At 40.4% G+C, this 15,569-nt stretch overlaps 1 protein-coding gene across 1 annotated transcript in view; it reads right to left on the bottom strand.

Moving 5' to 3' along the window:
* Positions 1–15,569, bottom strand: part of LOC101175315 (ethanolamine kinase 1) — a 41,656-nt gene that overhangs the window by 9,682 nt on the left and 16,405 nt on the right. The window contains exons 4-6 of the mRNA XM_023955589.1: positions 5,224–5,372; positions 4,749–4,832; positions 2,717–2,877 (exon numbers count right to left, since the gene is read on the bottom strand). Coding sequence (XP_023811357.1) covers positions 2,717–2,877; positions 4,749–4,832; positions 5,224–5,372 — 394 coding nt within the window. The remainder of the gene's footprint in view (positions 1–2,716; positions 2,878–4,748; positions 4,833–5,223; positions 5,373–15,569) is intronic.

The following is a 15,569-nucleotide window of genomic DNA, read 5'->3' as shown; positions in this document are numbered from 1 at the left end:
TTCCTTGTGCCACGGCGCGGAGCTGTAAAGACAGGCGTGTGTGAGCTCCAGTTGTTGCTCCGTAACGGCTTCTAAACTGCTGCTGCTGCGTGCCAACTGCACGCCGCTCAGTCAGAATGACAAACTTCTGAATTGAATGGTTCCCTCCTTAATGGCTTTGCTCACTTAGGCTTGTGGACTCCTATGCCTCCATAAATTTCTGTTGTTCCCCACCCTTATTGTAAATCTTCATGGTAAGGCCACTAGCGAGTCCTAATAAGATCCAGACGGGCCTCTGTTCTGCGGCCCAATGATATAATCACATTTTTATTTGATAATCAAATAAAGGGTGGAATAAAATACTTGAAGAGCAATGTGCGGTTTCCCCTTGGCTTTTTTTTCCCCCCTCCCTGGCGGATTTTCATCTCTAATCTTGGTCTGTACATGGAGGAGGGGGGGGGATTGAGTGCCTTTCTATTATGATTAATAACTGCTCTCCATTAAGACAGCATTAATCCAACACTTAGAAGGGACTGTTAGAGACAGGGAGCCATTGAGAAAAAGGGAGATGAGAGACGTGAAAGAAGAGCCACATCGGCGAGGATCCCTGCAGAGGAGAGGCTGGTAGCAAAAAAGCTGCTGCGTTCGCCGCCGTTTGCCAAATATAAACGCAGGAAAGTCGACATTTCTGCTGAGAATTGGCAAAGGGTCACACGTTGTTAAAGCCACAAGGCTCCCCTCCTCTGAGAATATCTTGAAGAATTGTTTATATGAAGGCAATTTAAGCCGAACTATTCAATGGTTTGCCCTACTGTCATTGTTGCAAAGAATTAGCAGGGACTGATGTAAATTGAATAAATTGAAGAGAGAAGAAACTCGACTAACAAGCAGAAGAAATGGAGCGTGTTACAGATAATCAGCTATAAAATCAAGTTTGATCAAAAGTGATGGGAATCATTTCATATTTATATAAACACAACCACTCTATAGCTGCAGATTAAACTAAAATCAAGGCCACACTGTAAAAACTGAACCTTAGGAAAGTAAAAAGAATGATAGCTCAAGAAAAGCTGTCATATATTCTGTCTTTGACGAAAAATAGTCTTTTTTTAATAGTGAAAAAACGTTTTTTTCCTAAAATAGGAGTTCTTGGTGAGAGCATTTTTCTTACCTCACTGACAGATTTTTTATCTAAAGAAAATCTGCCAATGGGGTAAAAATGTTTGACCCTTTTCTAAAAGTCCTAAAGTATAAAATATATTTCAAAATGGAAATAAAAGCAACGCAAAGACAGAGTTTTTATGATGCAAGAAATACATTTTTTTGTCAGAATGAAAAGAACGTTTAACTTGCTATTTAAAAATGTTAATAGAGCCTAAATTACAGAATTAACATTATTTATTTTGATTTAATTCAATTTTTAAAAGGGGCAGAGCTAGAGGGGTAACAAGAGGGGGTAGCTGCCCTACCAGCAAAGACATTTGCCTCCCTCCAATTGCTCCCCAATTTTTCATCAATGTTTGCGTCATTATTGACAAGGGTTAGGGAGTCACTCATTCAAGCTTTTTTAAGCATTCCAAAAATAACAAAAGCAACATTTTAATCATGATGCCCTCTAATTATTTGCTACGCCCCTGTATTATGTATGCCGGCCCATCTGGGCTGTCAGCTCCCTGCCCTTAGCCAAAATCCACGCTGTGTTCATGCTATGGCACGAAGAAATTCCTATTTTGAAAAAGCCCAATAATAATAATTAATCAATTATTGTTTAAAATACATATTTTTAAAAACACAATAAGAACTCTGCTGTTCTTATTTGCCCCCCTTCTAAAGTCGGTTCCAAAGTTGCCCCCCCCCTAATTTTAAATGTTCCAGCTCCACTGGAATGAAGCATAACCAACGTTTAGTTTGTTTTTTAGGTAAATAACCCAATGTATTCCACTAAGGACACAGGCTAACTCAAATATAAAAACGTCTTTGTGGATTTTACATTTTTTTTAGTCTAGAAGATCAGTTTCGTTCTTTTTGACACGCGATTTGTCAAAATAAGTTGAGCTGGAAACTTGGCTTGTTATGTGTCAGTGAACAATTTCTCTCACATCCCCGGAGTCAGGAGCCCCCCCCATGTTTGTCACAAAAAAATCTGAATTCAATCAGTGGGATGTTACCCCCCCCCCCCCCCTTCTCTTTTAAGTCACGTCCCCCCTCCTCCTTCTAATTTCCCGCTCTCTGTTTTTTATGCCGGAGCACCAGTTATTTTAAAAAGTAATATGCTTTCTCATCACTTCTGGGCTATTTCAAGAGACATTCACACCACACAGAAATTGGCCAGACAATTCTGCACATTGTGTTGAGCTGTGAAAGCTAGACAGATAGCCCAGCACCACTTGAGCCACCAAAGAATGAAAATTGTGGCCATAAGAAAAATAATTTTGGCCGCCGTCTTTCATTTTTTCCTGCGCTAGCTTCTAATCAACTCAAATGGACTCCATCAAACTTTGAACAGTGGTGGGTCAGTAGTGGATGCTTTGGTTTTTTTAGGGGGGGAAAAGTGTTCCGCTGCTGCTACTGTGCCATTCCTGAGGTCGACATCCATGTGGATGTCGTTGAAATGAATTAATCTGATAAATCTGAGTTCATTCAGCAAAGAAGAAACGCCACTCAGGAAGTTTGTCAAAAGTCTAGTCAGAGGTAGGCGAGGCGTAATATCGTTCTTTTTTTTTTGCAAGACACTCACTAATGAGAATTTGCAGACTTGAATGTAGAGCTGCGTGACATCTGCCTCTGTAACTGTGCCGTCCCGTCCCGTGTTGTGCTTGTAACTCTCCAGGTAAGCGGTGAGCCAGTCTCGCTGCAGCTCCATGCTGGGATACAGGCTGTAGTCCACATCTGTCACACCTTAAGCACATCGCACATTTAAGGCAGTGGGGAAATTCATTGTAAACCATGTCATTTAAACAAGAAAATTCTATTAAAAAACGTAATTGGCCTGAACTAAACTCACAGTGTGGCGTTAAATGTGAGAAAAAACTCAAACGTCACAAAAATGTTTATTATGGCAGTTTCTTTGTGTTTTGTGTGTTGCTGAAAAATAATGACTCTAAACTGCAAATTTCAGATGAACAGGCACTCTGCCGCTCTGCAGAAACTATGCCCTAGAAAACGACAAAGGCGTTTTGGTTTAAGCTAAAAACGGCATAAATATAATTACAAGACCACTGGAAAACATATCAAAAGATGATCCGCGTGGGAATTTAAAGAGACACCCCAATGAAAATCGTCTTTTAGGGTTTTTAAAATGTTCGTGTAGCATTTTTCTCATAGTTGAAGAAACTCTATGTTATATTTTGATAATTTGATATCAATAATCCCAGCACTGCTTTGCGTAGAAAGTATTTATTGGGTTTCCGGGAAGATAAAATGGAATATATCACATCAATATATTATAAAGTGTTTTTTTAATAATATAATATCACAAAGAGACATTTGGTATATTATGATTACAGACATCTTAATATTTGCACATTTTATATTTTGCATATTTGCACAGTTCCTTGGTACAGTCTGGACATTTTGACATTTTTATATTATACTTGTTTAGATTTGTTATTTTGCACTTTGATGGTGACTGCTTTAGTGTCATTGTCCAAGTGGAAAGTGACAATAAAGGCATATCTTATCTTATCTTATCTCTTAATATCGCTGTCGTTTCTGAATTTGCTGTGTGGGCAGAAGCACTGCTTTTCATTTAAAGGACAGCCTCTGAAAATGTCCTAAAAAGTAAAATGGACAAAAAAATCTTAGAGTCTTAGAGTTCCCAAAGTTTTGTTTTATTCTGCAAAATAGGCTATATATATATATATGTATTAGGGCTGCACGACATGAGCAAAACTTGCGATATGAGTGATTAATATTGAGATAACGATATAATTTGCGGTAAATAAAAAAATAGCGAAACAACCAAAAACATCATTCCCAGGTCATTGCAACAGTTTAAGAATTATACTCCAAATGACCCTTGTCTACATAGGAGGGGAACATCTAACATAAAAGGGCTCATCTGATTGGTCAACAACGTTAAAGGGTCAAATGCATAAAGGGATTTATTTGATTTGTTAAATAGTTCAAGCTGCCATAAGATTCATTTAGCACATTTAAGGTAATCATTTATGGCAATTTTTGCTGTCTTTTTTGCGACATGCGTATTGCACAGCTTGATATTGCGACAACGCCAAATTTGCGGTATAATGTGCAGGCCGAATGCATATATATATATATATATATATATATATATATATATATATATATATATATATATATATATATATATATATATATATATATATAATTTATTTATTTTGATTTCTTTTTGTGGTACATTTAAAATTGGGATTAAGTTCTAAGTGGGATGTTCTAGTTTGCAAAATACTCTACTGTACGATGGAATTTTAATCTTCTGAGACGGCCTCAGAGCTCAAAGCAGAGGCCTTTCCAGTTAAGGTGGGATCGAGAACGATGCTCTACAAATAAGGTGTAGTCAAGCTTTGGCGTGACACAGCTGCTCCATGAAAGCCGCTTTAATCACCTCCCAAAACGGGGGCTGAATGCAGCAATTAGCTGCATTGCAGGCAGGACACGGTATCATAGTAAATCCAGATTACAGATATAGAAGTAAGTCAGAGATGAGGCACAGTGAGGACAGACGCTGCAGATCACATGACAGATTTCCTTACAAGAAAAGGATCCAAGGACAAAAAAGTCAGACCTACCGGCAAATTCATTAAAGTGATTGCCAATATCGAAGGCCTGGTAGTTGTAGTCTGCATACTCATAGTCAATGAATTTCACCATGTCTGATGGAGGAAGCAAGAGTTAGAGAGGGCAGGACAAACACACCTGGATAGTCAGGTGACCCTGTCCAGATGACGTTTCTGCTAAAGCTGCTGCAGGTAAACCTATGTTACGGGTCTGATTTACAATTAAAGTCTCATTAGCTGTCACACACCTAGGTGTGTTCTCTGCATCTGACCCATCCCTGGGGGAGTGGTGGGATACAGACACAGCCACGTTCGGTAAACGTTTGGTGGTTCAGCCTTCCCAATGCAACCTGGGTCCCCCCCTCTTTTTTGTAGAATTTTTGGTATGACCCGTCCATAGATTTGAACTCACGACCTTCCAGTCTCAGGGTGGACACTCTACCAAAAGACCATTGAGTATTATAAACACAGATAAAAGTTTCCTCACTTTCTTTGGAGTTGTAGATGATGTTTTTGGTGAGAAGATCGTTGTGGCAGAGGACAACCGGGGAGCCGGTCTGTGAGAGGTTCCTCTTCAGGGACTCCATCTCTGCAGACAGAACCTCATGGCCGGGCATGTCTAGTGCAGCTGCAGAACTGGAAAGAAAAGAAAAATTAAAGATTAAATGAGATGTTAATCTGGTTAAGAATTTTTAAAAAAATGAAATGTTGTAACTTTTTGGAGTTTATAAGCAGGAACAAATGGTTCAAATTATTTAAATGATTGTATTAAAAGAAGTGCTTTTAAAATTATTTTTCTTTTGTTTGTTAAATTTCAATTTTAGCTAAGAGTCTCTTTATCCATGACATCCTAGGTCCTCCTGAAAAACGGACATCTTGACAAAACAATCTCCTAAACAGTTTAGCGTCTTAGCTAAAAATTCCCCAAAGTCTGAAGCTTTTTATTTTTATGCTTTACAATAACTTTTCTTGTGGAGAAAATGGAGTAAAAGTAAAGGTGCAGATATAGAATATCAACTTTTTCATGTAGTCATCCTACAACAGCACTTCTATATTTATCTATTTACTGTACTGTAAATACAAGATGCTGGCTTTTCCCTCTATAATTCAGTCTGTCGGAGCAGAAACTAATATTCTTGAACGGCAGTGCACAAAAAAAAACTAATTGTCTCCTAATTAATGTTAGTGTTTCCTTTTCAGCCCCAGAGCTGCTCTGACAAGAGGGTCTCTTTAAACAGAGTAACTTAAACACTACCTATTTACTAGTAAAGGAACAAACAGATGCTCTGGTATTATACACACTTGGAGAAATAATTTAGTGAGGCCTGGGAAGAATGCAGAGGAAAAAAAAAAAGGAAAGGGGAGAGAAGCTGTGTTTGATGACGGCTAGGTTTTTCTGCAAAAACAGATAAAGTGTTCTGTGAAACATTTGATTTCCTGTTTTCCCCCCGAACAAAAATACAACTGTCAAAAAGAAAAATCTAAATTCTTCCGTTTCCTACTAATAATTAGGATTAAAAAAATAATAAACTTAGTTTACCACCTAAGAAAAAAGAAAATGTCTTTATTAAGACCCGGGAACCTTTTCTGCTATCGGATTAGAGGACTTGTGCTCTAAAAGCAATCACTACTGGGGGGTTTTTCTGCACATCTTCTTTTTCTTATATTTTCCGGGTTTATTAGGACTTTTTGCACATTTTATTTGTCTTTTATTGCCCAAGTTTTTTTGTGTTTTGTTAGTGTGTTAAAAACCAATAAATATATATTTTGGTTAAAAAAATGTTGGTTATTTTCCTTATTTTCCTGTGAATTTATGAACCTATGTCCTAGTATTATATTGTCAAAAAACTGCATAATTACAATGGAACTATTACTGGAAACGCTTTGAAAATGGATCAAAAGATGATCAAAATGGGAGTTTAAATGACTCAAATATTTAAGTTTTTTTTTAACAATGTGGCAAATTATTTCTATTTAATGAAAGACATTTTTTTCTGTTTTTGTTAAGAAAGATTTGACATCTTTTGAAGTTTTTTTCCCCCTGCAAAATACACATTTTTAACAAAACAACTACCGGTAACATCTTACAATAGTTGTTTGAAACATTTAACATTTAATAAATCAGGTTAATATTCAAATAACTAGATGTATTTTTTTGTCTTTTTTTTACCAGTATTTCTTTTTCAAAGCTGTGAGTTCAGAGCCTGCAGCTTTTGTCACTGATGATCAGCCCCCCCCTGGCACACACAGTTCCTGTGTATACTTCCTAGTATGAGCTAAAAAACGCAGCTGAATGGTGAATCACACTGATTCCTCTTCAGCTCCTCCATCAATTTAACCTAACAAACCACTTTTGTTCTAGAAATCTGAGAAAACTCGGAGGGAAAAGTTCAATCAAAGACTTCAATGGGAACCTGTCGTCTTGCCATCAGATCTTTTCCTCTCTTTTCTGTCCTTCTGGTGAAAAAGAGCGCGTCAAGTGCGTTCGCCTCCTGCTCTCTGTCGAATTTCTGTAAGGTAATTAGTGGAATTTCCTCCTCTGGCGCTTCATTATCAATGTGCCTTATTTACATATGATTTCAAACACAAGCTAAGCACTTCGATTTTTTTCCCCCCCCTACTTTTTGCAATTTGATGTGACGTGTGGGAGTGCAGGCGGGAGGCATAGCAGGGGGCCTTTGACAGAGAAAGAGGTTGCACTTATGCTTTCCATTGCTTTTCTTTCTTTTCCATCTCTGACTCGTGCATTGCTTCCCTTCTCCCCGAGTCTTGCAGCAGCTGCAGGCTGTGTGGCTCTCCTCCTTTCCTTTCCTCTCCTCTCCTCTCCTCTCCCTCCATCTGTCTGTCTGTCTCTCCACACAGCGGGTGGCATGGGAGCTGAAGACCTCCTCTGCAGGTGCAGCCTCTTCCTGCTCTCTCTGCCTTTTCTTTAAGCATTTCCTCTGAAGATCACATTTATGTCGGCACTCACATACAGTCTCAAGTACAAAAGTTTCTTAGATGCTTATTTAAAATCCATTCTGCCTTTTTGAATTCATTTTCTCTCTTTTTTTCCCATCCTTATCCTCAAAGGCACGCTTCCCTCAGGCTGCAGGTCTATCTTAAATAAAAAGCCAAATTTGTTCATTCTAAAACTTAATCAGTGCAAATGTTTTTCTGATTTTTCCTCCTGGTTTTCCTAATTTTCATGGCTTCAATCCTGATCTCTGGTTCTCTGAAGATGAGTTGAACCGGACTGTGTGGAGTCACACAAATGCCTCACAATATAGCTCCATCTATTGGGGCTCTGAATGTGGTGCAGGTTGCTTTGAGTGTCTTTTCTTCTTGTCCTTGTGAACAAAACCCATGTAGAGTTTCATAAAATGTCTTGTGAAAAAAACTAATCAAGAATAGTTGAGAATCATTCTAACTCATTCAGATAAATGTTTATTTTTTACCAAAATAAATTTGGTTTAAGGCTCAAAATATATAACACAGTTGTAAAGACCTATGTGTTTTAAACATGTTCTTGTAGCATTTTTCTCATGTTGGAGGACATATTTAGAAAATTTAGCTTAAAACTGCATTTCTAAGTATTTCTTTATTCAAATCGTTGTGAATGAAAAAGAACTTGCTACAGGAAAAAGCTTGTAGTTGTGACCTGCAAGTTACGGCGGGCCACAAGCTCCGTGCTCTGCTCCATTCTGATGCATGCACTTGCAGATCCATGTATGTCTTTGTTTTCCTCATCTGAACTGAGATCTGGATCTGAACTGTACCGCTGGATAGCTCCAATATTGCTCGCCATTTTTGTTGCACCGCCACTGTTAGCTTGGAGTTGTGAGTGGGGAGGCTAGCAGGAAAGAGTGTAAACAAAGGGATCACTTCTTCGCCAACAGCTCCGCCCACAACTCAGGTGTGAATTTCTGATGAACTCTGCAGAAACTATGTCAAGAAAACAACACAGGTTTTTTAATTTTGGCTAAATTCGTAGTTAAAAGACCAGGGGGGTATTCCAGAAAGCATGTTTAAACTAGCCTGACTTTAACCCTGAACTCTGGCTGAAATCCGCCTGAACTTGCTTACTCGGGGTATGTCGGTTCCAAAAGACCGGATATGAGTTAGCGTAATTACGCTCGACTTGGTAACCCTGGGTTAATGCATGTGCACGACAAGTACATAAAGACATTCTCAATGGATCGCCTTTTCCGCCTGAATTTGTGTTTCCAGTGGTGCCCAGCACAAAATAAAGGGTGATGTAACTCCCACATATTTACATCCAAGATGCTCATTGCCCGTTCTGAGTTTTAAGTCCTTCCAAGGCTAATGTTTTGAGCACATATTAATCCAATGCTAACCCGTCTTCCGGTTCCTTGCAGCGAAGAATAAAGCACTGACCGCACGGATTTAAAAAAAACATGAGCGATCAGGCCCTTTATAATAATCATGACAATAAAAGCACATTTATTTTTTTTTATTTTTTTTTAACTTGTCCTGTCCAACAGCTAGGCAGACAGATGAGAGCTGAGGGCCTCTTGTGTTGGACATATTTTACTTTAACAAGAGGGGTTATTAATCTTCAGACAAACCAAAGGTATGTGTGAATAAACCCCTTTTGTAATTGAGGCCAAACTTTATTAATTTCAATCATGTTTGAAAATCTTTGGTGTTGGACCGGACGGAAAAGGAAAGAGGGGAAGAAGAGAGAGGGACGTTAGAGAGGGGGGGGTAGGAGGGTGATAATAGGAGGGGAAGGGGGGTAAGACCATGAAGCAGCATAAAGCAACAAGTTTAATGGTTGTTAATCATTATGGTAAGGTTCAAATGTAGTACAAGAAAGGGCGGGGCCTATCCACACACACACTCAAATGTTATAAACACACCTGCTAGCTGCAAAAATGTCCACCTGTCGACATGTACACAAAACAGATAGTGTTCACACGCATACTTATGCCTTAAAACCAACTAGTGTGAAATATTTCAGTCATTCAATCATGCAAACTGTTAGTGCAAAGGTGAGCTAACACCTGTGCTCAGGTGAGTGTTTATGTTCTTCTGAAATGGATGGTGGAACGTGACAAGAAGTAGGGAGAGTGCCCAGCCATCCCCACCCCAAGACCCCCAACGCCACACGGGAACCGGCAGGGAACAACCGCCGCCCGGGCGACCAAGCCCGCCACCCAGGCCAGGGCCAGCAGGACCGCCGCAAGGCCCCCAGAGCCAGAGAGCAGGGAGGCACGGAGGGAAAGAGAGGGCCGCCCCAGCCCAACCAGGAGAGCAGCCCCCCCGCCGCGCCGGGAGCGCCCAACGCAGGGCCCCACCGGAGAAGGACGCCCACAGCCCCAGACGAGCACCCCACCACCACCCAGGAGTTCCGGGCATCCCCCCGCCCCTACCCCAGGTACGAACCAGGACCCCCCAAGGGAGACCCGCTCCGCACTCCAGGCAGCCATCCGCCCGGCCCACGGTTGGTCCAGGGAGGAGCAAGGCAGGGGCCCGCCGCCCCCGCCCAGGAGGGGGGAACCCCGGGGAAAAAAAAGGGGCCCACAAGGGGTGTTATAAATATGGCCCGACCAGGCTCGGCCATGTTGGAAGTTTGGCGGGGCCCAGCGCTCAGGGGCAAGGACCATGACCCACCCCCCAGGGACACGAACACCCCCGGCTCAGGTGTAATATGAACCCCCCCCACCGTGCGGAGAGAGCACCGCCGGGCCCAGGGAGCCAGCACCCAAGGGACACGGCCGCCATCGCCAAGGGGCCCGCACCCCCCACCAGGGAAGGGGTAGGGGACAGATGGACCCAGGTCCCACCTTCCTTGCAAAATGTGTGTGCGTGTATGTGTGTTTGAAAGGGTGTGTGTGTGCATGTGTGTGTGTTTATGTTGGAATGTATATATTGAAGGGGAGGGGTGTGTTTACTAAGGGGGGTGCAGTTAAAATTGGCGAGCAGGGCACTAAGGGGACATCTCCTGATTACTCACAGTGATGTCCCCTCACCCTCCCCACCAAGGGGCCCTAAATGTCTAAGGTGCGGTTAAAATTGGCGGGTAGGGTGCCAGGAGGACATCTGCTGCTTGCTGGCAGTGATGTCCAAGCACCCCCCCTACCAAGGACCCTACATGTCCAAGGTGCAAATAAAACCGAAAGAGGCGGGGCCCACTCCATACGGCAACCATAGGAGGGGGGCCACTGCCAAGTAGCCCCCCCGCCAAGGCGCATCGCAGGCTAGACCCCCCACCCCCTCACCCTAATATGAGGTTATATGAGGAAGGGGGTAAGTTGGGGACAGCTGGTAGACTGTCCCCCGGTGGTCAAACAGCTGTCCCCCAGCCCCCCCCTGCAGCTTTGCGCTGATTTTGCTGTTCGATGCCAGCTGGAGCCCCATCAACAGCTATAGCAGATTTCGCAATGCTAAACGTTTGCTGGTTGGACCAACACGCACTCAGCGCAAAGCTGCTGACGAACCGCGGTGCGTCCGAAGGAGGACCGCAGAAGGGGGAAAAGGAGGGATTGCTGCTACGCAGTCCTGAGAAGCTGTGTTAAATCATCAGGAGTGCACAACAGTCACAAAGCCCTCTTCTCTGCCGCAATCACAAAGCTACACTGCTCATGTGTCTCTTAGCAGCCGGACACACGAAGATAGCGATGACATCATCGCCCCGCCTCCTCGCTGGAAATGCTAAGTCGAATTGAATAATGCAACACTATTTGCAGGGCTGATGGGAAAATGAAAATGCAGTCCCCTCTTTGCATTTTCATTTTAATTATGACACAGAATAAGCAGTTTTTAAGAAGAAAATGAAAAAGCATTTTGAAATATTGCTTTTTCATTTTAATTTTGATGATGCAGTTACATTTTGAAAATGAAAAAGCGTTTCTGTTAATCCATTTTAATTGTCAAATTAGACATTTCTAAATTAATTTTGCTACACATTTAACAGAGATCTTTTTGAAAATGAAATGTCAAATACCACTTTCATTATCATTTTAATTAAGTGACAGAATAAGCGGTGTTGAAGAAGAAACTGAAAAAGCATTTTGGTAATTTGCTTTTTCATTTTAATTTTGATTCAAAAAATGCAGCTTCATTTTGAAAATGAAAAAGAATTTCTGTTTTTTACTTTTATTTTTAATTATGTTACAGAATCGCTTCCATAATATACAACTTATAAAACTTAAATGAATTGATTCAATTAGTAACATGTAATTGAGTTAAATTCATTCAACCTAATTTCTTACGTTTATCCAACTCAATAGTTGTTTATACAACTCAAATTTTTCATATCTCTTAAAATAAATGTTATATTACTTTAATTTAATTAAATGTTTTTCCACAATAATTTATTGTACCTCTTGAATTCTCATGTGTCTAAGTTTGAGGCTACAGATTCTCTCATTTTTATAAAATGAAAATAAATGATACAGTGTGGTTTTACAATATTTACTTTGCTTTAATTATCATGACTCTGATTGTTACTTCTGTTCATATGCAGCAATACTGCAATAGTGGTGCTAAATAAAGTCATCATGCTCTCCCTCCCTCTCACTCATGGTGCAGAAAGAATTAAACAACAGGGCAAAATAACTCTGCAAAACACAGAAAAACAGCTACAACTAAATATATTTAGACAAAAACCTACACTTGTGCCCAAATCCTTCCAGACAGGCAAATGTAATGGTATCCCACAATTCCTTGCGCTGATGATCTAACAGCAGCACCAAAGTTACACCTACTTCATTGAATTAATTTGAATGAAAATAAAATAACTGTCTGATGACTACGTGTTATTTTTAAGTTGACTGTACTCAAAAAAATGATTTATTTTAACTAAAGCAAATAATTAAGTTAGTAAAAAGAGTTTATTTTTCCAACACCCTCTCATGGTGGAAAAAGTATTATCTGAGCTTCTTCATCCACTAAATCATCTTCAAATGGACACGTCATGCTGCTTCACCTCTCTGAAAACAAACTAAGCTTCAACTAAACCTGCTCCAGACCAGGTTATGCTCAGAGCATGATGGGAACTAAGCATACCCTGAAACATACCTCTGTTTTTGGAACCAAAAGTTGAGGTTATCCGCTTCCTTAGCCTCAAACTTACCGTGGTAACTCACATAACCTACTTTTTGGAATACCCCCCAGTAGATCAGTAGATGATCATAGTGGGTCTTAAAGTTTGCATTATAGAAGAGAAAATACGGCTCATTTTTTGGAATAATTTGGTCTTAATTCTACAGGTCCACATCCTTTTTTCCTTGTAGCTTGTGAGCTGCGTGGTAAAACCCAGGCAGTTCCACGCTCACTGGACTCCTGACCCCTTCAGTGCAAACGCAAACAAGGCTGAACGTTTGGCTGATAAGGCAGAGCTTCTCAGAGAAGCTCGTGGCCAAACGTCTGTTTCTTTGTAGTATCAGGACGACCGCTCTCACCTCTCACCCCTCAACCCCTGTCAGAGATAATGCAATGTCAATGCCATGAGGGCCACGAGGGCCACTCCCACGTCTTGCCCCATCATCAACCAACGTTAGCTCATAAGGGAAGATAGATCTCAGTGAAGGTTTCTGGAAAGACAGTGAGTGGGTGGATGGGAGAGCCTTTAACAGAAATGAAATGTGTGGGAAAAGCATCAGTGAAAGCTCTGCTGCCTGAAAGAAAATGTCTGTGTTTTCTCAATGAGCTGACAGCAGAAATCTTCCACTGAGGGAGACTTTCATCTCCACCTCCACCACGGGTGTTTGGAGAAAGCCCTGTTTTCTCCACAGTCAGAACTGACAGCTCTTTTTACCAGCTCACACATTCATTCCCCTTTAGTACCTGACACGTTAGTGAACTTTTCACAAAGACCTTCCGCCGTTAGCTACCACCACCACACCTGCCAAGATTCTAAGTCTTGTTTTTGCCAAAGCATGATGATTTAAATTTGCAAGCTACAGCTTAAATCTAGACGCTTGAAGTCTAGAAGTGTTGGTGATTGAAAGACTGTCATCCAGGTCCACTAACGTTAGTTTAAGGAACTGAAAGTCTAAAATTGTCCACCGGCCTGTTGAAACCAAAGAGGCATTTGGGTCAAATGTGAAATTTATTTCAAAAATATTGAAATTTATTTGTAGTTCATCCCATGTTGACCTGTTCTGATGACTGGGCTGTTACACATACATGTACTGTTGGCTTGGAATGAAGCATAACCAACGTTTGTTAGCTGGCAGATCTAGTTTGAACCCACTATTCCTCTATGTTGTCAGCAGGGCTGGGTGAAAAAAACAATAGTCGTATTTTACTTTTTCTCAATAGAAGAATGAGTCTATCGTGATAAACTTTTATTTTAAAAGGGTCTGAAATAAACACTCCTCATTCGTGAGCATTTTCTCCTCTTTGCCAAGTAAAAGTCCGAGGGTTAGTTGTCACATAGCGAAAAAACGTTTGTGCAAACTTAACCATGTTTATTAGCTCTCCTTTTGGTGAATTTCTTTTGTCCTCTCCTCCTCTACTGTCTGCACATTAGTGAAAGAAGTGCATGCAAGACTGTGTAACGTTCATTTTTGAGCGGTGAAACAACAGAACATTTGGTGATTATTAACAGTATTCAGTCAGAACTGGAGGAGATAGCTGCTCCACTTACAGCGGATCAATAAAACAAAATTAATTCTTAGGACATTGATAAAAAACTTTATTTATAATAATAGAATAGAATCCACTGTATTCTAGCAGCATCTTTGTAGCGTTACAGAGCTGGTGTTACACTGAAAAATGTGACCTGTCCCTTCCCTCACAAGAGACGCAGCTTTAATGTCAATAATATAAAATAACAATAATCCAAAATATGATACTGTTATGATTTAGTATAAAATGTAATCACCTGGAGGCAGAATAAGCAAATCTATTGGAAATCTGTCCTTGTTTTCTCTGTTTTCTTTGAATTTGAGTTTACAGTTAGATAACAAAAAAAGGCGTGTTCATAACATTTATAAATTACTTTTATGCATTTTCTTTTTCTTAAAAAAATTGAGAAAAAAGTTAAACTTGGCCGATGACTAAATAATTAAATTTCGGCCCCTGTGTGGAGGTAGTACCGAGAAAAACCAGAGTAACATGCACTGCATATCTGAAACTGAAAATACTACCAATCTTTTTATCACCTGAAGCAGAGCCACCAAGCATGTTCAATGTCAGACTGAAATAAAGGACGATGGGAAAACCTGCACAGCAGCAACAGTCTGAACTGCCAGAAGAAATTTGGCCCTAGTTGTTAGTGAAGATAAACTTCAGTATTGCATCAGCAGGTTGAGATAAAAGTATATGTTGATACACATTTAATAATAAGAGGTAATGATGGATTTTTCTTCAATAAAAGCAATCTAGGAAATTATCTGTGGACTTTGTCTCTCTAAAAAACAACATTCAGCTTCATCGTCTGGACTAAAACATAATACAAGAGGTTTAACATGGCTCTGAAATCATACTTATCACTTAACATGACGTTTAGCTTATATATCTCTTTCCTCTGCTTAACAGGTGCAGCACTGCAGTGCAAGCAGCCGTTACTACGGCAAGTATTACAGTATAAGCATGATGACGAACTGTTCACATCTCCGCAACTTCCTTATTTCTCACACAGACACCTCGTCAGGCATTATCACTTACCGTATGACCTCGAATGACATTATACTGAAGGACTACATACAGTATCTACATACAAGCATCCCCCGCTGATGAAATCACTGGAATTATTATATGTAAAGGGGTTTAGTTAAGTTTAGTATTGACATCATTCCTGTCAAATTTATTGAAATGTATTTCTTTAATTCCAAAGATAGATTTTCCCTGTGCATGGAAGAACAATGGTGGAAAACCAGA

This window comes from Oryzias latipes, chromosome 6, assembly GCF_002234675.1.
Source record: "Oryzias latipes chromosome 6, ASM223467v1".
In the NCBI taxonomy this organism is placed as follows: domain Eukaryota; kingdom Metazoa; phylum Chordata; class Actinopteri; order Beloniformes; family Adrianichthyidae; genus Oryzias; species Oryzias latipes.
This window is presented reverse-complemented; position numbering and strand designations above follow the sequence as displayed.